The following is a 22,435-nucleotide window of genomic DNA, read 5'->3' on the forward strand; positions in this document are numbered from 1 at the left end:
ACTCCTCCGCCACACACTGCCGCCTTCATCCTACTTGTCTTTTTCACTCTTCCAACATGGCAGACTGCCAGAATTGCACCTCGCATTAATGCGGACCGTGCCGAAGATGCCTATATCATCATATGTCCTCAACACATTCTAAGTTGATTTGTCATAGAAGACTGAGGGATGAGCACGGCGGTGACCTAGTACTGTACAAGAGCCTCAGGCCCATTGGCGCTGCACTATTGTTCAATAGAGTCCTGTGTGTGGACTGGAAGTTGGGAGGTGGGGGCTTCTCCCTACTGACTGCCTCAATTCAGCTGGAAATCAGAGCAGCATCACCTCCCCCCCTCCCACATGGCCTTAGCAACCACGCCACGCCGACAGTTGCCAGGCAACCAGACAATGCTGGAGCCACTGGCTGCAGTGTGTGTTGAGTTTTCCACGTACAAAAGTGGCAAAGGATGCTTCTTATGTTGGTGAAGAATATTCACTTCTTTATGTGACTACTTGTGAAGCATCCACTGAGATTGAAATTGTAGAGCTGTTAATATGTCATGACCATATAAAGAGATTATTATGGATTAGGGGAAATGAATTGTCAAGGATTTGAGCACTGTTGGATGCTTTGACAACATGCCATTTTACTTCTAGTCAAAATGAGGTCATGTAAATATTAGTCTATCTTTCAATGTTCAACAACACCTTCAATGCTAGAGTTATTAATTGGAAAGTTAATCACTGACATGAAAGTAATTATAACTAGAACTGAATCAATTAATGAAATGATAAATGTAGTAAAATGATATTACAGTACATTCCTTTCAAATTAAGAGACCACAATTTTTTCTCCACTGTCTCCATGTCACATTTTCTTTTGAATCACTTGATATACTGGTGCCATACATTAAAATGAGTCATAGTGCTTTGACTTGAGTTTGGGCACCACTACATCTGAGTAAATCAATCAATTTAAATTAATTCATTCATTAATTTTATTTGTGTAAAAAATAAGAACTATGCACTGCCAAAATATATCACCCAAAAACTTAAATTTACTCTTCTGCAAAAAAAAAAAAAAAAAAAACCCAAAAAATAGGAATGGAAATATGTCATTCTCATTAGGTCACATACATTTGTGCTGCTCAGTCACGTCCACTGATTGCAAACGTAGTTTTGTTGAGAGCCACATAACGTTTTTCCAGAGGGCTATTACAACAGTGAAAACCTTATACGTGAAATATTTAAGGTGTTTCTTGGAATAATTTGTTGTTTGTAGCATTCACCATATACCTCCAGCCGCTAGAAAGCGCAATAAAGCTGCTCAGCAGTTCTATTTTTCCTTGAACTCTGACCTCTGAGCTTGTGTCTGGCTGGCTCGCCGAGGTTTAATAATAAAACGAAAGTATTGTAGACGATGACTGACTTGTCAAGGTTTTGCTTGCCAACGTAACAACAGCCACTCTTCCTTTTTGAGAGTATTCGTAGAGATTATTGTGTCGGACCACTCCGCAAGGGCTTTATTGATGTGCTTTTTGACACGACCGGTTTGTGTTTTGCTACTTTGCTAACTCGTTAGCCTGCTATGCGCTGCCATCGCTTATAATGCTAACTTCATCACACCGCTTTCAAGTCCGAATAACATCCGCATTTGCGTCATTGCGTAAATCTGCTGAACACCGTTTACGTTGTCCAAAACCAGTGGCTCCTTTTAAGCGATGTGTGCACCGCCAATGATTTATTGTAGTGCAACAATTATTTCGCAAAAACGCAACCTGAGCTAGCCAGGGTTCGTATTCGCAGCGCCCGTCAAGCTGAGTGGAGAGTTTTGCTCAAGTTCATTGGAAATCATTTCGTACGCAGAATAAGGTCTCATCGCTTGGACGCGACAAAGTTTCCGATAACTATGGCTAATGTCACGGATCTGCAGACCAAATACAGCAGGTTGGCACAGGAGTACTCCAAGGTAAAGTAACCCTTAATATCACATAGCTCATGATATTTCATACGAACGTACATACGTAGACTGTCACTAAAGGACTATTTGAGATGTGATTATGTACCCCCACACCCCCTTCCCCAACTATTACCTACTAATAATTTGCTTTTAACCATGTCGAGTCTGTACGAAATGATTAAATGGGTTATTTCAACATTACATCCCCACTGTGAAGACATGACATTATGCCCCACATCATAAAGCTTATTTAGCAATAACCCTCAGCATACAAATGCATCTTAATATAATAATAGGGATCAAGTGTGCCACGTGTCAGTTTTAAGACAATGGAAAGGAATGTGATACAACTATTCCTGCTTATTTTTTCACTTAAATTTATGACTGATGATATTGAATTGAATCTGTTATTTTATTGACTTGCATAAGATTGTCTCTGAAAAAACACTTCTCGTTCTTATTATTTTGAACAAATTTTCAAACTCTTATTCTTAAATAAAATATAATACAAAACTTGTTAACCAAACTCATTTGTTTGATTGACATTTCACGTGGGTCTACAATTAGACACTGAAATGCTCACAATGTCACGTGGTTGTTCGCTTTCAAAACTGCATTTGGTAAACTGCTTCGTAACGGCGCTAATGACTGTTTTTTTTCCCCAATGTGCCCTTTGTTTCTATGTCAGCAGAGTCCTTGGTCATTGGTCAGTCAGTATCTGCTATTTCCTGTTTGATCACCAAGTTAGAGAACTGCTGTATCTCACTCAGGAAGTGCTGACGATGTAGTTGTCCCTGAAACACACGCTTATGCTAGTAAAGTTCAGGGGTTTAAACAATTGTGCCCTGTTAAAATGAAAATTATTTAAACAAGTATAATCTCAACAGCAGATGTTTTAATACACATTTATACCACTGTTGTGTATATTTTCACAGCTTCGTGCCCAGAACCAGGTGCTGAAGAAGGCAGTTGTCGATGAACAGGCCAACTCGGCTTCCCTCAAAGTAAAGTGACTTTTAAATAAATCACGCAGCCCTACTCTGCATCTTTGAGTTTTTTTTCTGTCTGCTGAAATATTTAACAGTTCAGAGACCAATTCTAACAAAAGTTCCTTCTGCACAGAGAAATTTAGAAATTCGGTGTAATCTCCGTGTAAAAGAGTCTGGTGATTCTTGCACCACCATCACTCCTTTTTTATTGCTTGTTTTTTTGTTTTTCAGGAGCAACTGAAGCAAAGGGATCAGAGCCTGAGGAAGCAAGAGCAGGAGATGGACAGCCTCAGCTTTCGGAACCAGCAGCTGGCCAAGAGGGTGGAGCTTCTTCAAGAGGAGCTAGCTGCTAATGAAGCAAAGAGCAAAAGGGGGAAGGTGATCATTGTTCAATTCTTCTAAAGCTGTAGTCCCAAACCTGTTGCTTGTTCTCAAATCTTAAAAGTAACCAGTAACTACTTTGCTATGGGAACCAAAATACCACTGAAATAAAATGAAAGACTACAGTACTGGTAGTATACAAATATGGCCCTAGGGCGGCTATGAGAACACATTTATTATACGTCTTCTTGGGATATGTACATGTAACAAGAAAAAACCCACATGAACTCAAAGAGAACATACACAGAACACACAGGACATCCTGAACCAATATTTGATCTACCAGTCTCAGAACTGTTTGCCAGACGTGCTAACAGCTTGGCCACCATACTGCCGTTATTATGTGCTGGTAGACCTACTAAATAATTATATTTTTGTGATTAGTAGGTTGAGTATAAATGTTCAGGAAATCACGAAACACTGACAACAATTTGACTGCGTGTATTTTGATGGTATGATTAAATACTCGTTTTTCCACTGCCAGAATAAAGGCGATTCTCCTTCACACCATGGTGGGCGGACACAAAGTGTTTTTGATGAAGACCTGCAAAAAAAGATTGAAGAAAATGAGAGGCTTCACATTCAGGTAATGCACAATTATTATTTTTTTAGGCCAAAGATGCTGAGCAGTATAGAACGGTATTTGTTATAGAGAACTGCATTTGTTATTCTTTTTTGGATTTTTTTAGTTTTACGAGGCAGACGAGCAGCACAAGAAGGAGGAGGCTGAGATGAGGTCACGTCTGGAAGAGTTGGAGCGAAGCTCTCAACATCATCAAGCTGTCGTGGATGGACTCACTGCCAAGTACTCAGAAACCATCGAGAGGCTGCAGAGTGACAAGGCACGACTGGAGGTGAGAATGAGCTTGAACAAGGAAGCTAAGGGGACGATTCATCATACAATGGATTGTAAGATGATTTGGTTGTATTTGCTCTGTGCGGTTTTCTTTTTTTTTTGTATTTAGGTTAAAACACAGACTCTGGAGAGGGAGGGAAAAGATTGCCGATTGAGAGCAGAGGAGTGGTATGTCTTTTTTTTTCCCATCAAGGCTGCATCACATGATCAGAAATGAATAACAAATTGTCCTGTTGCGATTTTTTTTTCTGTGTGCAGTCAGCAGCAGTTAAGACGATGCCAGTCAGAACTTAACAGACAACTGAAACAAAGCAGCAGCGTTATCCAGGAGAAAGTGCCCTTTAACGACACCCGTGAGTGTTTTGCACTCAAACAGGAAATTATACCACGAGATTTCTTTGTCATGAATGCAATAGAAATACATCATTTTGCTACTAAGTACGTATGTACAAGGGCTTCTCAGTTTATGACATAACATGAGTTTGAGAGTCAGAGAGCGTGCTGAAATTGATTATTACCCTATGCTAAAATTCTAGGAAAAAGTTTTGCTCAGTGAAATATCTTCCTTGTCCCTCTCATCTTCTAGAATTTAGTGATTACAACAGTCTGAATGTCCCGTCTCACAATCGAAGACATCAGGTGGGTGTTTAGAGGACGTTCTCGTCTGTAGTGCGCCGTTTGTTCGATTCAATTTGCATTTCAAACATCAGCAATTCTACACACTGTAGTTTTAAGTTATTATTATTATTTTTTTTTTTTAATTCAGCTTAAAGCCCGGGATTTGGCAGGTCAAGCCTTTAGCTTCATTCAGGACCTGGTGGCTGGTCTGTTGAACTTCCATTCATATACTGAGCAGAGAGTCCACATCTATCCACTGGACTCTTCTATTGAGTCCATTTCTCCTTTGAATCAGAAGGTTAGTGGACTGACAAGCACAACTTTAATATGAATGAAGGCTTACAAACCTTGTCTCCTGCCAGTTCTCTCAGTATCTGCATGAGAATGCGGTATATGTACGCCCCCTAGAGGAGAGTTTTCTGCAGTTACACCAAAGTATCACGGAGGACACGGTTACAGTGCTGGTGAGAGGTTCTTCAAAAAAGACATGTTTCCCCTGCCTTTGTATCCAACCAAAATCAATTTTACCTTGTTGATGAATTGTAGGAGACTGTGGACAAGCTGAAGAACTTTAGTGACATTTTCTCCACATATTGCCGTTTCCTACAAAAGCTTCTCCCTTATCAACTAAAAAGGTCAGCAGTGTTCATGCATGTGTGTAATAAGGGCAAAGAGTGGAGGAGGATTTTTTTTTTTTTTTTTTACTGTCTTCTCCTCCCAGCCTAGAGGAGGAGTGCCAAACACCACTTTGCACTACTGCCCTCACATTAAAGAACCGAGAACTGCAGAATGATGTGAAGAGAGTGACATTAGTGTTTGACAAACTACAGAACTACATTAGCCTGTTGACTTTTCCCAGTAAGTTAAGATGAATTATTCAAACCTGTTTTAGGATTTTTGCCTATGCTGTTTTTAATACGCATAAATATATATATTTTTTGTCTTAGGTGTTCGTCAGGATGGTATGCCGCAAAGTAATACCTCTGCTGTCTTCACCCAATTGTCAGCTTGCTTGCACAGTCTTAATGATGCCGTTAAAGGTAAACCGCTGTTTCAGTCATATAATTATCTGAACCACTGACTTTTATAGCCTTATGAATCCTGGTATTGCCATCTTGGAATATTTTTGATAACGATTCCGAGAATGCATGTTTTTCTTTAGTATAAAGAGAGAAAGGAATCGTACGTAATCTGGCCTTGCATGATTTAGTGTTTGGTTGTTAATGTGTCAACCAACCCCAGCTGTAACCTCTCACAAGCCTTACAGCTAATAAAAGTATAACAGCTAATTAATGAGCTAATGACAATCAGAATTAGTTTTCCTTATTCTTTTCCATAATCCATTATAAAGCATTTATATAAAAGCCTAGAATAAAAAATGAAGTGCTGACTATTCACAATTTGACAGGAATAACATTTAAATCCACCACAAATTCAACTGTATTTACTCTATCTAATCTCTGATCCCATTCTTTAAACATCCGTGCTAGAATTTGAAAGACACTGACATGTAGTGGCAAGATCAAATGTGATAACTAACAACGACTTTTGAAAGAGTAGTCACTTGAGGGGTCAGAGGAGTCATTAAATATCGCAATCAAATCACAAATTTGACAGCACAAACTTAACTTTTGTTGAACTAACCCCTCTTTGCTCATAGCCACCATGCAGTTAGTGCCAGCAGTGCAGGTCAACATATAACCAAACAATGGATGCTTCTTGTGTTATCATTACTTGGTTTCATTCTGACACTGACTTCATATAACAAGGCACTTTTATCAACGCATCCCATAGGTGTCCTTTTTTCAACGGCATTCATTTCAAAATACGATTCAAAATTCATACAATATAGAAACCTCTCATGCATTTCTTACTTTTCTGCATGTGTTTCTCGCTTTGTGTGTGCGCACAGAAATGTCAAAGCACTACAACCAGAAGGCAAGTTTAGAGCAAGACCTCCCCACTGCCACAGAGAAACTATTCACCACCACAGAATGTCTGCTGGGTTCCCTCGGCTCACTGACCAGCAGCACAGGCAAGGTATGACCAATAGGGGGCGATCAGCAGCCAGGTTCCCCACTCATCTGTCACGCACCACACAATATCCCTTCTAAGGCACAGTTGAGATTTGACAGCAGTTGGTATCATGATGGCAAATTGCCACTTTAGTCGGAACTCAGGTGGCCGGCAGTTAAATTTTCAAAGCGACTGTCAAAATCACAGTTTTTGCAGCTGCTCCCCTGCCAGAGTGACTGATAAACGGTTTCTCGTTTTGAATAAAGACGTGAGTGATGGGAGACCCGCTGCACATATGCTGGTACACGATGTGTGAAATCCTAACTGCGCATTTATTTTATCCATCACTGTTGCCTTCTATCTCAAGTAGTTACTAAAGTTTGAATTTTATGAGGCTCAATATCTGCGGTTTCTTGCAGCTTGCTACATTCTTCAGCAACAACTTGGATTTCTTCACGTCGTCGGGCTATGGTCCCAGAGGAAACACAGTGGCCCTTAACCCTTTACAAGCCGAGATTATGCTTTCCAACAAAAAGAAAGCAGCTGCTTACATTCAAGCTCTCAAAAGGGTAAATGTTCCCAGCCTCTTCTCATTTAGTCTGAGTTTTCACCATATGGTGATCCAGTATAGATCTATATTTACAAATATTTACATTCAACTTATTATAGCATTATTTATGAGCATTAGTTAACCTATTTCGGCAGATGTAACCTCCTATAAAGTTTTTTTGTTGTGCCTACTTGTGTTTAGCCCAGGCCACAGTCCGTTCCATACAGGGAAGCACTGGCCAATCGCCGGATACTCACGAGCTCCACTGAGAGTAGAGAAGGTCTCACTCAACAGGTATGATGCTGCTTCCTCCATAGGTCACTTTCATTTTGTGTCAGTATTATGTGACTGTCTTGTATGAGGCTGATTGGACAAAATGCCAATTCAAGTTGAATACGGGTAGTTCATCGTTTCAGAAATTGCTGCAAAAAGAGATCATGCAAGCTGGATTAAAATGTTTATGCATTCCGTTTGAGAATTGCTTTGCTCCCTTAGTTTGCTTCTTCTTATTTGTGCCCTGCTGGCCTCCTGCAGGTGCAGCAGAGTCAGGAGAAGATTGCACGCCTTGAGCAGGAAAAGGAACACTGGCTCCTTGAAGCTCAGCTGGGGAAGGTGCGACTGGAAAAGGAGAACCAGCGTATTTCAGACCTGGAAGCGCAGCTCGCCATGGCTCTTGGGGAAGGTCGGAACTCTCAGACGACTGTGGTCAGCTCGCTGACACAGAACCACGAGGAAGTTGAGACGCCTTTGAAAACCACAGCGAAAGAAACTATGTGCACCAGCCTGGTACAGTCACTTCTTAATTTTATCTTGCGGAGGAAAGTTCCTCCTCGTGGTCTGATTTTCTGTAACTATTATTGTCTGTTCCTGTTCTTCCCACGCATTTTTGTAAGATAAAACTCAGACATCTAAATTTGTCTCAGACATCTAAATTTGCTGATGCAGCGCAATAGAAGAGTATTATAAGTTTAATGTGCCACTACAATCCAGAACTGGTCAGGCCTCAATTTATTATTGCAGTTTACTCAACAGCTGTGTTTGTCTCCTCCCTCCAGGTTGGCATGTTGTGTACCGTACCCGTTGTCGAGCATGTGAGTGGCCATTTGCATGAAAAAGTTCAAAAGCAACGTATTCCCAATCGATAAATCCGGTGTGAGTAACATTGCAGGATGTTGCGTGTGTTTTGCAGGTGGGAGACGAGGAGTCCAGGGAGCAGCTGATAAAAACTCACTACATGACCAGAGTGGGAGAGCTCACCACTCAGCTCCAGGTGTCAGACAGCAAAGCGGTGCACTTCCACTCTGAGGTGAAGCCTTCCCTTCAAAGTCTTTCTGAAAAACAATTGTAGTGCTTTTGAGTAAATAACCTCTTAGCCATTTAGTATTGTAAGTCATCTTTGCAGTGACTCTTACAGAGTAGTACGTGTGTAAATATAACAACACTTGTAAATATTTGAAGGATAAGGAGTGGATGATGGGGGTCGGGGTAATCCTTATTATGTGTCAAAAATGTCCCTACTTCAATCTATATTTTAACTTTTCACAGTGTCTTCAAATTAAGGCGTGCTATATTGTTTTTTTTTTTGCATTTAGTAAAACTTAATCACTTCATCTTTCTAGTGCCGTGCTTTGGCCAAGAGATTAGCCATTGCAGAGAAATCACGTGATACGATTGTCGAAGAGATGAAACGGGCCAGTCAGAACATCACACACCTGCAGGTATGTGGATCTTCCAAGAAAAGCATCACAGACCAACACTCTTTAGTTCCAATTCCCTTAGTTAAAATTGTCATGTGTTGTGCAGGATGAATTGAGCACGACCAAGAGGAGCTATGAAGACCAGCTTAGCATGATGAGTGACCATTTGTGTAGTATGAACGAGACGCTGAGCAAACAGAAAGAGGAGATCGACACACTCAAACTGGGGAGCAAGGTACACAGAGGACCAAACTTCTTTTTTATTTCTCATATTTGAAACTCTATATAGTTGCCAGTCAGAGCAGGCCATATATAGTTTTTATTTATATGTATATATGGGTGAGCCAAGTCAAAAGAAAACTGGAAGCTCCAATGACAAAACTCAAGTGTCTCGCGAGGCATGAACTTATGTTTTCAGACTGTGTGCCGTGGTGTTGTAAAGATTCTGCCAATTACAAGGTGGATGCAGAGGTCAATGGTAGCAGTGTGTGTTCTGATAGGAAACGCACCATCTGAAAAAGGCATTAGGTTTGAGTTGTAAGAGGTCCACTCTTAAGTGTGTGCAGCCTGCCAAGAGCAGGTTGCCAAATGGCAGGACAGAACATGTGTGGGATCTGAAGGTGCTGGTTTTCTCCTAAAGGACAGAAACCAGACGCAGCATGTTTCCTAGATTTTCAAAGGAATGCTAAGTAAACCTGAGCTATTAGTTTGCCAGCTTGAATGTCACGCAAATCAGGGCTGTTACTTTTCTTTTTATGTCTTTTTACATCCAGTAGGGTTATACAGTCGAGGCAAGAGGACCTATGAAAATTATTTGTCGTGAAAGCTCATTTTACGGGTTTCTAACGTGTCCAAATCACTGATTTCACATATAATGCACACCATATCTTTGGCAGTGTTCTGCACAATCATGATTTCATACGCAAATCAATGTGAAAATGATTTTTTATGTATTTTTTGCTCATGTCTGTTTCTTAGCGTGAAATTGAATCAGAGTCACTAGCTGCGTTTTGAAAAATCATTACCAGAGGGCTCGGCAAAGTCACTTGGCAAGAATGACTGCTTTTTTAATCTAGGGCCTCTCTGTTTGCAAAAACTAGACTTCGTTGATTGAATTGAGGGTAATGAATTGTTATGGCTGTCCTCTTTTGTACACATGTGATATGGAGAAACTTGGAATTTATGATGACTAGTGTGTGTGAGCAAAATATCCTAAAGTGAGTTGTCTTATTAATATATCTTCCACAGGCAAATGCCAAGAAGAACAAAGGTCGCTAGCAGTTGACCTCTCCAAAAAAATAATGGCTCCATTTGGGATAATGAGAGCACCTTGCAGACAATGTGGAGCCCCGACCAACCCCCGACACACCCTGTGTGTCATCCTGGTACTAATACCACCATGTCACCAAAAACGGATCACAAGCAAAGCCTCAGAAACTCATACATTTTACATTGTGGCAATACAAATACTCAACTGACGGAAGAGGCCAATTTTTTGTCCTCATAACAGAACCCCATAAATTCTGCCGGAAGCTGTTTGACCTTTAGGAATGCAGGAAATGGATAAAGTTTGCTGACTTGACGACCAAATCCTGTTAATCAAGCAGCCTTTTTGTTTTCCTGTTTCTGTGTATGTGAGCGAGAAACGACACTGCTCCTGCTGCGTATTGAACACAAAATGTGAGTGCGGCTCTTTTTACATGCTCAGATTGTTTCACACCTTTAATGTATAGCCCTTTTAACACTTGCATAAGCTTAAGAAGGGTTTCCAATGATCAACAATGTAACACTTGAATCCATCCCTTCTTTTGAAGAGTCCTCTTAATAGGACAACAATGATGTCTGCCAAGAATCTCTGACTGCTTAACTGTTTACATGGGAGAAAAAGTCTACAATGGACAAGTTGTAGCTTGTAAAGTGTCCCGTCCCGAATGAGTCTGATCTTTTTTTTTTTATGCACTAAAGTGTGGATATACCCTCCTGTTAGTACATTGCAGCCTCAAAATTTATTGTAGATGAGAATTGTTTTTCACCATACATTTATTATATGCATTGAAACATTGTATGTTCCACAATATATCCATTTATGACAAATGTTTCTCACACAATGTGAAGTCTGTACCGACTTAATTTTGGGTGTGTCTCAAAGTTTGTATAATGGGGATGTGGCATTGCCTGGACTTTTGAACTGTTGCTTCAACAAGCTGGTTCACGCAGCGTGCAGTGTGCAGCTGCAATTTTACTCCTGGCTTGTTGTGACATGATGAGGTAAGGCAACGTAGCCTCTCACTGGTTTGCTTGCTAGTAGTCTTCACTCGGTTCACATGGATTCGCTAACTGTAGCCACACGATGGAAAAGTACTGTGCTAGTATCATCACAGTGTAACCTTGAAAGCCCAACAATGTGCGTGCAAATCAGAATAAAGAGATATTTGTCTTTAGAATGAGACAGCTTTGTATGATCCTTAACATTGTTTTCTACATTTTTTAAGATTTTGTTTTAAACCAGACCCACCCTTTACCACTGAGAAATAAGGCGGCGCCATTTAATTTGACATAACTGTTTCAACATTATTATTTAATGATGTCACTTTCTTTGGCAAAAAATGACGATGCAGTCCTAAAAAAATGTTGCTTCAAAGTTCACAAGGTTGACTATTTGAAAGGGAATTTAATGCAAGTGTGAGCTTGTGGTTCACTCTAAACATCAGGTACAAGGAAGTGAAAATAGAACAAATATGAATTAGTTTTCCCCTTTGCTGATGAAGCAACTTTCACTTTTATGTGAGATTTAACACAATTTTGGAAAGTTCATAAATCTATCAAAACCTGTAAAAAGGTCAGAGGTCATGAGTTTAGCTCAGGATCTCAAAGCCCCTATTATTTAGTTTAGAGAGCATCATGGTAACAAATGGTTCTTATGTTGAATCTCAGCTTCAGCCTTCCTGTGTAGGGTTTGATGTTCTATATGTGCTTGCGTGAGTTTTCCGCGTGCACTCCAACTTATTCTCACATTCAAAATAAATAGACGTATATGGCTGATGATATCAAGGGTTGTTCTAGTTCTTTGTGTTGAAAGTGCACAGGCCAGCAAAGTTATCCAATTATGCAACCATTTCCAAAAGGGAATGAACCTCAGTATTCTGGCCTAATCCTTGATTAATTAGTAGCATATAAAGATTTTTCTTGAACAAATCTGTACTTGCAGCCTCTTCACTTTTAAAAATGCTGAAATACTGCAGGAGCCCCTTTTAAAACAAATTCAACAATAGTTGCACAAACTATTAACATTTGTTGCGTAATCTGTGATTAAATCTATGCTATGACGAGTAAACAATCGTTTTCAGTTGTACACTTTCAGTCCCAACAACGAAGAGAAGTTGAAGTGTTTCCTTTCCCATATTCCTGAACGCAACGCTGTTGTGTGTTTTTTTTTTTTTTTTTTTTTTTCCTGCAATGTCCCGTCGGAGGACGGTCGGACAGAGTTAACACTCCCGGGATTCACTGCCATTTTGAAGAGAACCGAACCGACCTGCTGTCATCTTTGTCCATCAAATTAAGTGAACCATCTATGTGATTTTGTAAGTTTATCTTGCCTTTAGCTCAATTACTGCCTGCTTTCAGTGGAGTTGTGATAGTTTGTGCGACGTTCCAGTACGCCGAAAAGTCCGTTTTTTTAAGAAGTTAGGCTTGTGTTTTTGCAATGTTGTCAATCGTAGTAGTTGAGTTAAGGGCGTTTCCTGTTCACTCGTGTTTTGAGCGTGTGACTAAACACACTATTAAGTTCACTAAGTCAAAACAATCGCGATAAGCAGCGAATCCGGTGAGCGGGCCTGCGTGTTCGGGACACGAGAGCTCGGGCGACGCTGTCGTGGGTGTCAGCGGCCGAAGCTCCGCTTGGATGTGCTGAGCAGGGGAAGTGAAGCGATCGGCATGGCTTTCCTAACATTTACTGTAAATCTCTCCACTCTGGAGAGCACGACATCGCCAACCTCTCCTAACTTTCATAATGTAAGCACACCAAGTGGTCACAACCAAAGGTACACCTGCACAATCTAATAACAAGAGTTATACTTAATTCTCTAACTGAGCATGCCAAGTTTAAAGTAAAACCACGATTGCCAATTTTCTTTAATGTATTTTGCTATAAATTATGGTGGTAGGCATATGCACTTTATTGTTCAAGTACTTTTCTAACCATAGTAACCCAAACTGCATTTCAGTAGTGTAGTGCAGGGGCGATTCTAAGGTAAGGGGTGCTGAAAACTTGGCACTTTGGGGTGCCTTGATCTACTTTTGGGGTACTTCAGCACCCCCAAATATGGACTACACAGGCCAATTGTGAAAGCAGAATCACTGACACAGCTCTTGTATTAGATCTCACTAGATACTGCTGGTATATTTCATACTATGAAATAAAAACTCCAGGGGAAAAAGGTACTGTTTTAAAATAACTCCCATGTTATTATATTCCACTTATTGTTCTATTATGGTTGGGAAAGAGCTGGGGTCCATGGAATAAAAGTTAATAATGGCTAACGAGTGATGCTTGTTGCACGTTGTGTTTCCAGTGTGTGTGCTGAGCAGCAGTTTCTCTTCTGCTCGCTTACTGATGAGTCGACACTTTGCCTCTGGAAATGGGTCATCGCATTCTCTGCACTTGATAACAGTGACTGTGGCCAAACCAACCATCAAATGCAAGTCTAATTGGGTTTTTTGTTGTTGTTTTTAACATAGAGTTAGTTTTTGAACTCATCGTATTTTCAAGGCATGGTGTAACTCTCCACATGATTGAGCATGTTGGAATTGCTCATCCATCCGTACATGATGCTCTTAGTTTTTATAAACCAGCTTTGATGACTGTGATGTCCTAAAACGGCGTGGCCTCATTATGAAACAGAATGGTGCATTTTACAACCCGTTTGACTCAGTCAACTCTGTCTGGTTATCAGTCTGTTATGTGTTCTAGCTTGTTGGACTGATATGACTCCGAAATATTTTGCATTTTATAGGTAGTCCTATTTATCATCACATTTCGGGTGTTTTCCGAGTTGATCTTGCATTTAGGTAATATTTGTTGTATGTGCGGTCAAATGAGAGCGCATTGCCACATGAGTGCATGTCTGTTTGTCCAAAAAGAATGTATGGAATTTATTCTTTTGTTCTGTAAAGATTTAGAAGGTTCTCTTTTCTGTTCTGCTTAGGGAGCAGGAGTTCTGTCCCCAAAAATATTGAAATGTAGAGGAAGGGAGGAGCTCATGGAAAAGCCTGTACTTGTCTTTTGACTTTTGTTTTTAGCTAAATTTATTGCACCCAATCCGTCCGTCCGTCCGACCAAAATCATCTGCTTTTCTGAGGTTGGATCAAGGGTGCTCATTGGTCCCGTAAAACGGAATTGAGGCTCCTTTAAAGTTGTTGCCTTCCAAATATTACATAACTTTACAAAGGGAACCCCAGACTTGAACACTTGTACATGTGCAAATGCTTTGACATATATCCTACATTTCATTTCAATACATTGACTTGAGCTCACCTTGTTCAAGCGAATCCAGGTTATCCAGTTAAATCTCTTGCATGATTTTCTAATTGATTTCTGTAATTTCCCTTTCTTGCAGATAAAACTCATTCTGCCTTGTCAAAGCAAAGCAGGAGCTTTTGTTTTGAAGTGCTATCAGTCATGTGTTCCACCAATCACTCGAACTGGGTTACATTTGAAGATGACAACACAGCATTTTCCTCACCACAGAAGCCCCGACAGTCAACAGGGTGTATCAAAGCGGCACTACCACGCCCCAATGGTCTCAAATTAGTGCTTCCTCCTATCAGAGACACTTCCTGGAGCCTGAACAGCTCACTGGAATCTCCTCAAAGCCAATCAAGTGTCAGTGGAAGTTCATGTGTTATGAGTAACACGCCCCTACACACCCCCGTGAGTGGTGTTTCAAGACTCGCGTCTCCATTTCGCTCCAACTCCAGAGAGGAAAGCAACTTCTTCCAGCGCTTCAACAGCACATCTCCCACTTCTACTCCCTCTCCTGCACCAGAAACCCAGAGACTGAGTTCAGATGGATCAAACCCCTTCGCTACTTACCAAGCGAAGTCAGGACACTTGAACCCTTTTTGGGACAGCTCCGGACACAGCATTGATGCGGGCAGCTCCTCTTCAGACTCAGAGCCTGACAACAGTCTACCGCGTTTCTTTATACGGACCAAAGATGGCCATGAGCCTCCACGTGATCACCTCCAGAACACTTTGTCTTTTGTTTGCAACAAAATGGAAGGCCTCCGAGCAGAATCGGATAATAACGGTGAGACAGAAAGCTACAAGAGAGATGCGCGGTCACTCAGTTCAAAATGTGAGGTGATAAGCGAGGGACCTTCTCAGTTTGTCCCCCGGGGCTTGTTTCGTAGCCACAGGAGAGATGGTTGGCCTGTGATGCTCAGGATTCCAGAAAAAAAGAATCGCATGTCGTCAAGACAGTGGGGGCCCATCTACCTCCGTTTGTTACCAGGAGGTGTCCTGCAGATGTATTATGAGAAAGGTCTTGAGAAACCCTTCAAGGAGTTCCAGCTCCTGCCTCAGTGTCGGCTCTCGGACCTCAAGCTAGAAAGTTACAGCGAGCCTCGCAAAGTTCTCACAGTGAAAGTCGAACATTTCACCTACACCGAAAAGAAACGCTACCACCCCAAGCTGGAGGTGAATCATGAAGCAGAAGTCGAACAACTCCTCAAGTTTGGCTCCACTGTACACAAAGACATGGAGGACCTGGTGGTCTCCATGGAAGAGGAGATCTTTAAGATGCCACTACCCCACCAGCCTAGGCGGAGTTATGAGGAGCAGGAGCTGTCGCTGCAGATCACTGACCACATCTGGATACAACAAGATCAGTTTGGAGGAGTCATGGAGCGGACTGCCTTCACTCAGGTTCACTGTCTTGCTTTCCTGAATGGAGTCGGCGATTGCTTCCTCGCTCTAAACGACCTAGGCCTGTTGCGTTCAAATGCGAGTTATGGATCTGAAGATGACAATGAGCTCTGGATGGAGATCACAGACTGCCACCTCCACAAGTGTGTGAATGAGACCGAGTTTCACATGTCCAGACTGATAAAGTTCAGTCCTCCTGATGCTTGTCGAGTGGAGCTGATGCGGTACAAGACCATGTATTTGGGTTGCACAGAAATTCCTTTCTCGATAAAAGCTGTGGTCACCGTTCAAGGTGCCTATGTTGAGCTACAGGCCTTTCTTAATATGTCAGGAACATTCCTCTCCGCCACGGGGGTGTCAGACGCGTATCCACTGTGTGAGAATGTAGAATTGCGTGTGCCGGTGCCAGGCGAATGGGTCAAAGTGACACAAACTGCGGCCTTACTGCGGCAGAAGTCACTAAAGGCCCGCATGAACAGAAATGCCCGCTTGGGTTCCTTCAGCAATGCACAGTCTCAGCCTGTCATGCAGGTGTCGGTCGGCAGCGTCAAGTACGAGAATGTCTATTCTGCTGTCGTCTGGAAGATCGACAGGCTCCCGGCAAAGAACACAGGTAACGTGCACACCGTACGCAGTCTTGACTAATGCGTTTTGCCCACAATGACCCATATAAACGTAATGGTACAACTTCTATGGAGATCATTGGAAAGTGCCAATGTTTGCCGTACAGTAGAATGAGTTGAGCCCCTGACCTTGTTTGGTTTGTTCCCTTGCAGCAATCGACCACCCTCATTCATTCTCCTGCAAGTTAGAGTTGGGATCTGATCAGGAAATTCCAAGCGACTGGTATCCGTTCATCACAATGGAATGTGAGATCATGGGTGCTGTCGTGTCACAGACTTCAGTCAAGTCACTGGGCACAGTCAACGACATCCAGCCACAGAAACACGTGACTAGCTGGACACGCTATCATTGTCAGGTAAAATGGCTTGAGTGGTGGGGGCGTGGCTTCAGGGGCTCAAGTTGCCTTGTGTATGAAATATAATCAAATCTGCTGCCTTGCCTTTGGAAAATTAATGTTCCAATTATAATATTTTTTCCTCCCAGGTGGAAGTGGAGAAGAAATGGATTGAAATCGAGTCAAAGAAGGAATCCAGCTGTATGACACAGTGATGATCAAAGAAACTCCTTTTTTAAATATGAATTTAAGACGGGTGACAAGGGACTTTATTCCTAATATTTCATGTCATACTTAACTAATTTCACATTGCTTGGTATTACCAGTATTGCTCATGAAGGTTTAGTCCTATAACTAAGACTGCATGTGTAATCATCGTAACACTTGCACTTTACATGTCATTGTTAAAAGTGGAATAACATGTATGAGAACTGTGTTTATAGTCTTGCATTTCTATCATCTGCACTGCCTTCTAGATCTTTTTCAGCCTAAATAAATGAATAGGCTGAGATTATTAATGAGCAGTATTCGCTGTTTGGGATAAGTAGATTTCCGTCGGGTTTGCAATTACGCCCCGTGTTGCACACTTGAATTAATTATAGTTGATGTTAATCAAAAGTTTTGACTCATGCTCTAAGCATCTTTCATTCCACATTGCTCAGAGGACAAGTAAGTCAATTAACTTGCACTAAAATATGGCAATTGCTTGACATCATCCAGAAGAAATAACATGAAAACGGAAACACCTCGTGGAAGAATGACTTCATCCATCACAGTGATGCAACTAGCTGCTTCATTTTGTCTATAACTTGGACTCGTTTGACTGAACCAAATGAATTTTAGTTGCAATGACAAAGCTGGTTGACTTTTTTTTTTTTTTTGCATTGGTCTTAAAAATTGCCAAATGATTACACAGTCAAAGTGTAACAAATGTTTTACACAGGGAATTGGCAAATTGTGTATTTAATTATGCATCTTATGTCTGTGCACAACTGCTGCTGCAAAGTCCCACGACTAACACTCATAGTCTTAAATTACGCATAACTATTTAACATACTGCCAAGACCCATTTTTTTTTTTTTGCATCCATCTCATCTCATGTGCTGCTTCAGTTTGCCTTTAAGTCTTTATCAAAGTTGAGTTCTGGCGGAATGTGTTTTCATTGAATCAAATCTTATGCTTTGTATTTAACTGTTCAGCCTGGTCACAATGAACTCAGAGGCCTTCATTTAAGACTGATAAGAAGTATGCGCTACCCAAATCGTGTCCTACCAAAGTAAAATGGGAAATAAACCTATATGACTTTTAAAACTCTCAATGGTTCCTTTGTGTATCCCACTACCTGTCTATGCTTACACACACATTATTCAAAGTTAAAAAAATGTACCTTCTGCTCTTTGGCCTTATAAAGCAAAACTGAACCCTCCGCATACTGGATATTGTTTTCCCAAGCCATGCTGCACAAAGAACTTGGTTGTGAGCACTGCAAGTGATACATCTAGTGCACACACTACGCATGATAAGAATATCTTAAGGTCAAAGTGGTAACTGAAATGTTAATCTTCAGATGGCTGGTTTGGTGTTTGTGACAGCACCTTCGGTGACCTACTGGCGAAGCCTTGAATGGCTCCCCAGAGATAAGATAATCCCTCTGTGGTGCACTCACAAAGTTCCAGTTGACACAAAATAAAAGGTGAAATTTCTACAGTCCATTTCTAAGGGAGTATTTCTTGAGTAAAAGTAAACAAGGAAATACAAGAAGAAAGGCTCTTCATGCCAGCTCAGTTCAAATCACACCCCCTATTTTGAGGCTCATTACAATCACCTGAGAGTGACTGTGGAGAACATTAATTCTGATGAAAGTGTCCTGTGGCTCCATTTTTATTTCCCTTCAATCATGCTGACCAACTCAGGCCCAGCGGTGGTAAGAGCTGCTTTCGCTAGCAAAGTTTGGCGTATGGACAGGATCATTTGTAAAAAAAAATATATATAGTATATATGTATTGTAGGCTATCGCAGTGGAGCTTTCTAGCCATTAATTGGTGTGGTTTGTTTTTGGGCGTGCAGTTAGTCTTATTTGGCCTCCAGTGAAAATGTGACACAGAGTATTATTGTGTGTAATGTATGACATCTAAGGACATATTTCATCCAAATTGCAATGGAGGACTTTGTTTCAAGTCCTGTGCTGAGCCCAAATGAACTTTGTAGGCTGAAAGAGTTAATTTGTAGCATAATATAACATAGCTAATGTGGACTCCTCGTATCAGCCTATATAGTGTACTGTAGTTCATATAAGCAGCCTTCTATAATCATGAGTGTGCTAACTTTGATACTCAGCCGTATTAATTAGTTTTAGAATGATTTATTGCACTTTCCCATGATTCTCACTAGTGACAAGGCCTATATTGATTTATTAGACTTTTCTGGGAAATGATTGCAGGTAAAGCTCTATCTGTCAATAATTGATGATGTGATCGAGAGCATGAGGGAGCTGTTCTTGGATGAGGGCCTTGAAGACTGCATCCTGGATGATTTACGACATGTGAGTCTTCGGTGTACTGTTTTATTCCAGCCGGCTTTGGCAAACGAATGAGAGAGAAAATATCAGCCTCTTCTGCCGTGCAGCTTTGGGAGACAAAGATGATGGAGTCAAAGGCCATGGATGACTTCAGGAAGAACAACATAAACTCTCCAAACTTTGTGCTGCAACTTCCACCCAACTACAGCCGTAACGATGCAGAACCCCCAGGTAGCACCAAGGCATCAAGACTTTGCTTATCGGCTGTACCTGTCATATTTACTATGTGATGTGAATTGAGTTCTATTTTGCTATTTTCCTATGACAGCTTCGGTAATGATCCCCCCAAGTCAGAATATTCACAATTTCCATGTCCAGGCAAGTATGTTTTGCAATTCATTTAAGTATTGTCAATAATTTTGGAGAGTGTTGTTTACTAAACTCATCAAACTCATGTATCTATTGACCACAAAAGATTCTGGGCTACCTGCCAATGGATGTATTTCAGTATAATGAGCTCCTTGTGGGTATAGTTACAATCAACTGTACCAAATATTTAATTGCAGAACAACTGTGAGGCTCTTACCACCTTCTCGCTTCCTACTGGTCTATCTTACCCAGTGCAGATACCTGCTGGAGTCACTCTACAAACAGCTTCTGGTATGAGATGACTGTCATCATATCAGCTGTTAATTTATTTTTACTTTTATTTTGTTGAATGTTCTGCTATACTGATTGGTTTGAATCACTCTCTCCTTTTATTACTCAAAGGTCAACTTTACAAGGTCAACGTTCCTGTTGTAGTCACTCAGGCCCCAGCAGGTCAGCAAACATCCCAACAGCCGCAGAAGGTCACTGAGCAAAAAGAGGCTCCTGATGCGCCACAGACTTCATTACAACCCGGCAAAACACTTCCACATGGACCGATGCCACTGCCTGTGCCAACCTCGGGCATCCCGCCGCCACCACCGCGAGATTCTCTTTTACCGGCCAGTCAAGAGAGCAGCGTCCTCCCGCAAGACACTATGCCAGAGTACCCACAAATTGAGGTATCAAATCATCATGGCCATCACGTCTCTACCCCGATTGGTCCAGAGAGCCATTTGCTTCCAGAGCCTGGGAACAAAAACTCAACAGTCATCCATTTGTTTGACTTCCAGATCGGCAGCGAGGAGGTTTTCACAGACACAACTAGGTTTAAGAGCAGCGACATTGACGACATCCTCAAAGTGGTCATTGAAGAGGAGCGAGAAAAAGCGGCAAGAGCGAGAAACTTGGCTCAAACCAACTCTTATGACCAGCCTGAATCCATTCTGGGGGTAATTTCAATCTAACAGATCATTGTATACGATACGATTCACAATTTTAAATCTTTAATACACTTTATTCATCATGAAAATGGCACAATTTTTGCCTACACATCAATGTTTGCAATTTGATGTGTTCTGTGTTAGAGAATTTTTGGGCCAGTTAAGTGAAATTGGATAATTTATCTCTTGTTAAAGTGGGTACGAATCCATGGTAGCCCTTTATCACAATTGTAATACTTAATTTATGTTGGTAGGTTTTGCAACTAATTCTAATTGCAATCTACAGATGAAAAATTAAACCGGTCAAAAGTAATTGTAAGATTTGTTTCACTTGGCAATCATTTTTATCCTCAGCACTGACATTGGAAACTTTTTTGTTGTAAATCTTCCATCTGTATTCCATCAAAATGTTCTTTTCTTTCTGTTCATCATCACCGTCATCCACAAGCTGGACCTGGAGTACAACTACAATGAACTGTCAGACATCGTCCAACTGGACGGTCCGGCAGACAATTCGGATCCAGACGAGGAAGACGTGCCGCTGGAGGAGAATGAATTCCTAGGTATGATCAATGCAGAGGCCCTCAAGGCTCTGCAAGCAGGCGTGAGCAGTGATGGCAACAGCACCTCCTCCAGTAGTGACAGTGAAGCAGCTGAGGAACAAATAGAAGATGAGGTATGGGTTCCATTTCATATGCATTGTCCCACTGCCTGCTGTAGCATGCAAGAGATGCACTGTAGCTTGAAAAGCAGCCTCTTAACTAATGTAGGTAATGAAACGATACAATTATTTTCTTCTTTATTCCAAATGATGAAAAACATTTGAGTAGTTGAAATGATTGAATTCAAAGCCTCACTCTTCTGTTCAACAGGATCCATTGAATTCAGGTGACGATGTGTTTGAACAAGACATCCCGGATCTCTTTGACTCGGAGAACGTTATTGTTTGCCAATATGACAAAGTTAGTACGTGGCCTCTCAGCAAATGAAAATTCGGAGCTTTCATTCTTTATGCCGCAACGTCTTTGTGTTCTTTCTGCTTTGCAGATTCACCGCAGTAAGAACCGCTGGAAGTTTCATTTGAAAGATGGGGTCATGTGTTATGGTGGCAGGGATTATGTGTTCTCTAAAGCTGTTGGGGAAGCAGAATGGTAATGCGCTGCTACTTGCCCATCCATTTTTTTTTCAAATTGCTTTTCCTCATTAGGGTTGTGGCAAGTCAGGGCAACTCATCCCAGCTGACAAGATATGGTGCTGAACTAGTCTCCAGTCAATCACTGGGACTGCTACTGATGACGCAGGGAAAAAACATTACTACATAGGACATGATGCGAATATAGATATAATTTATAGTCATCAGTGTGATAAAATAAAAATTAACACAATGACTTTAATTTGGTTGTAAATGAAATTTGATTTCACAATGTGAGTTTATGTTCCGTATTTAGAGTTGTATTCAAACAAAACATGTAATGTTTTTTTTTTCAATGCATTTACCATGCTGTGTCAATGAATAAATCTTGAAAAAGTGGCTTTTAGTTTTATGTCATAATAGCTATCTATTATAAATGATCTGGGACTGGATTTTAACACCTGCTTAATTACAGAGCTTCGAGGTGTTACCCTGTGGCATTTGACATTCTCATTAGTTTCACCCATTCCATTCACACTAATATCC

The 22,435-nt window shown here is 41.1% G+C and overlaps 3 protein-coding genes and 1 long non-coding RNA gene across 5 annotated transcripts; 3 read left to right on the forward strand and 1 right to left on the reverse strand.

Moving 5' to 3' along the window:
- The first annotated feature begins 1,804 nt into the window (after positions 1-1,804).
- Positions 1,805-11,495, forward strand: ppp1r21 (protein phosphatase 1, regulatory subunit 21). Of its 2 annotated transcripts, none has more exons than XM_049735019.2 (22): positions 1,805-1,948; positions 2,875-2,943; positions 3,160-3,306; positions 3,794-3,895; positions 3,999-4,163; positions 4,275-4,333; positions 4,424-4,518; positions 4,752-4,804; positions 4,932-5,081; positions 5,146-5,247; positions 5,330-5,418; positions 5,505-5,641; positions 5,731-5,823; positions 6,696-6,823; positions 7,219-7,368; positions 7,551-7,643; positions 7,884-8,135; positions 8,405-8,440; positions 8,539-8,655; positions 8,969-9,067; positions 9,153-9,281; positions 10,295-11,495. In XM_049735019.2, the coding sequence occupies exons 1-22, from the start codon at positions 1,889-1,891 to the stop codon at positions 10,322-10,324; spliced, it is 2,355 nt and encodes a 784-aa protein (XP_049590976.1). In that variant the 5' UTR covers positions 1,805-1,888; the 3' UTR covers positions 10,325-11,495. The 2 variants fall into 2 exon arrangements, with proteins under 2 accessions (XP_049590976.1, XP_049590975.1); XM_049735018.2 differs by having other exon boundaries at positions 1,852-1,948; positions 8,518-8,655.
- Positions 8,011-14,726, reverse strand: LOC125978060 (uncharacterized). Its single transcript, XR_007484850.2, has 2 exons — positions 14,580-14,726; positions 8,011-8,680 (listed from the first exon to the last, which is right to left on the reverse strand). It is a non-coding gene; the product is annotated as an uncharacterized lncRNA (long non-coding RNA).
- On the forward strand, positions 12,470-18,243 carry ston1 (stonin 1). Its single transcript, XM_049735020.1, has 5 exons — positions 12,470-12,627; positions 13,618-13,743; positions 14,662-16,584; positions 16,748-16,950; positions 17,079-18,243. Exons 2-5 carry the CDS (start codon positions 13,659-13,661, stop codon positions 17,142-17,144), a joined length of 2,277 nt encoding a protein of 758 aa, XP_049590977.1. The 5' UTR covers positions 12,470-12,627; positions 13,618-13,658; the 3' UTR covers positions 17,145-18,243.
- A 482-nt stretch (positions 18,244-18,725) lies between these two features.
- Positions 18,726-22,288, forward strand: gtf2a1l (general transcription factor IIA, 1-like). The gene is made up of 10 exons (XM_049735023.2): positions 18,726-18,853; positions 19,370-19,471; positions 19,555-19,678; positions 19,776-19,825; positions 20,014-20,107; positions 20,219-20,496; positions 20,608-20,766; positions 21,206-21,433; positions 21,630-21,719; positions 21,805-22,288. Exons 1-10 carry the CDS (start codon positions 18,827-18,829, stop codon positions 21,910-21,912), a joined length of 1,260 nt encoding a protein of 419 aa, XP_049590980.1. The 5' UTR covers positions 18,726-18,826; the 3' UTR covers positions 21,913-22,288.
- Positions 22,289-22,435: the final 147 nt, after the last annotated feature.

This window comes from Syngnathus scovelli, chromosome 12, assembly GCF_024217435.2.
Source record: "Syngnathus scovelli strain Florida chromosome 12, RoL_Ssco_1.2, whole genome shotgun sequence".
NCBI lineage: Eukaryota > Metazoa > Chordata > Actinopteri > Syngnathiformes > Syngnathidae > Syngnathus > Syngnathus scovelli.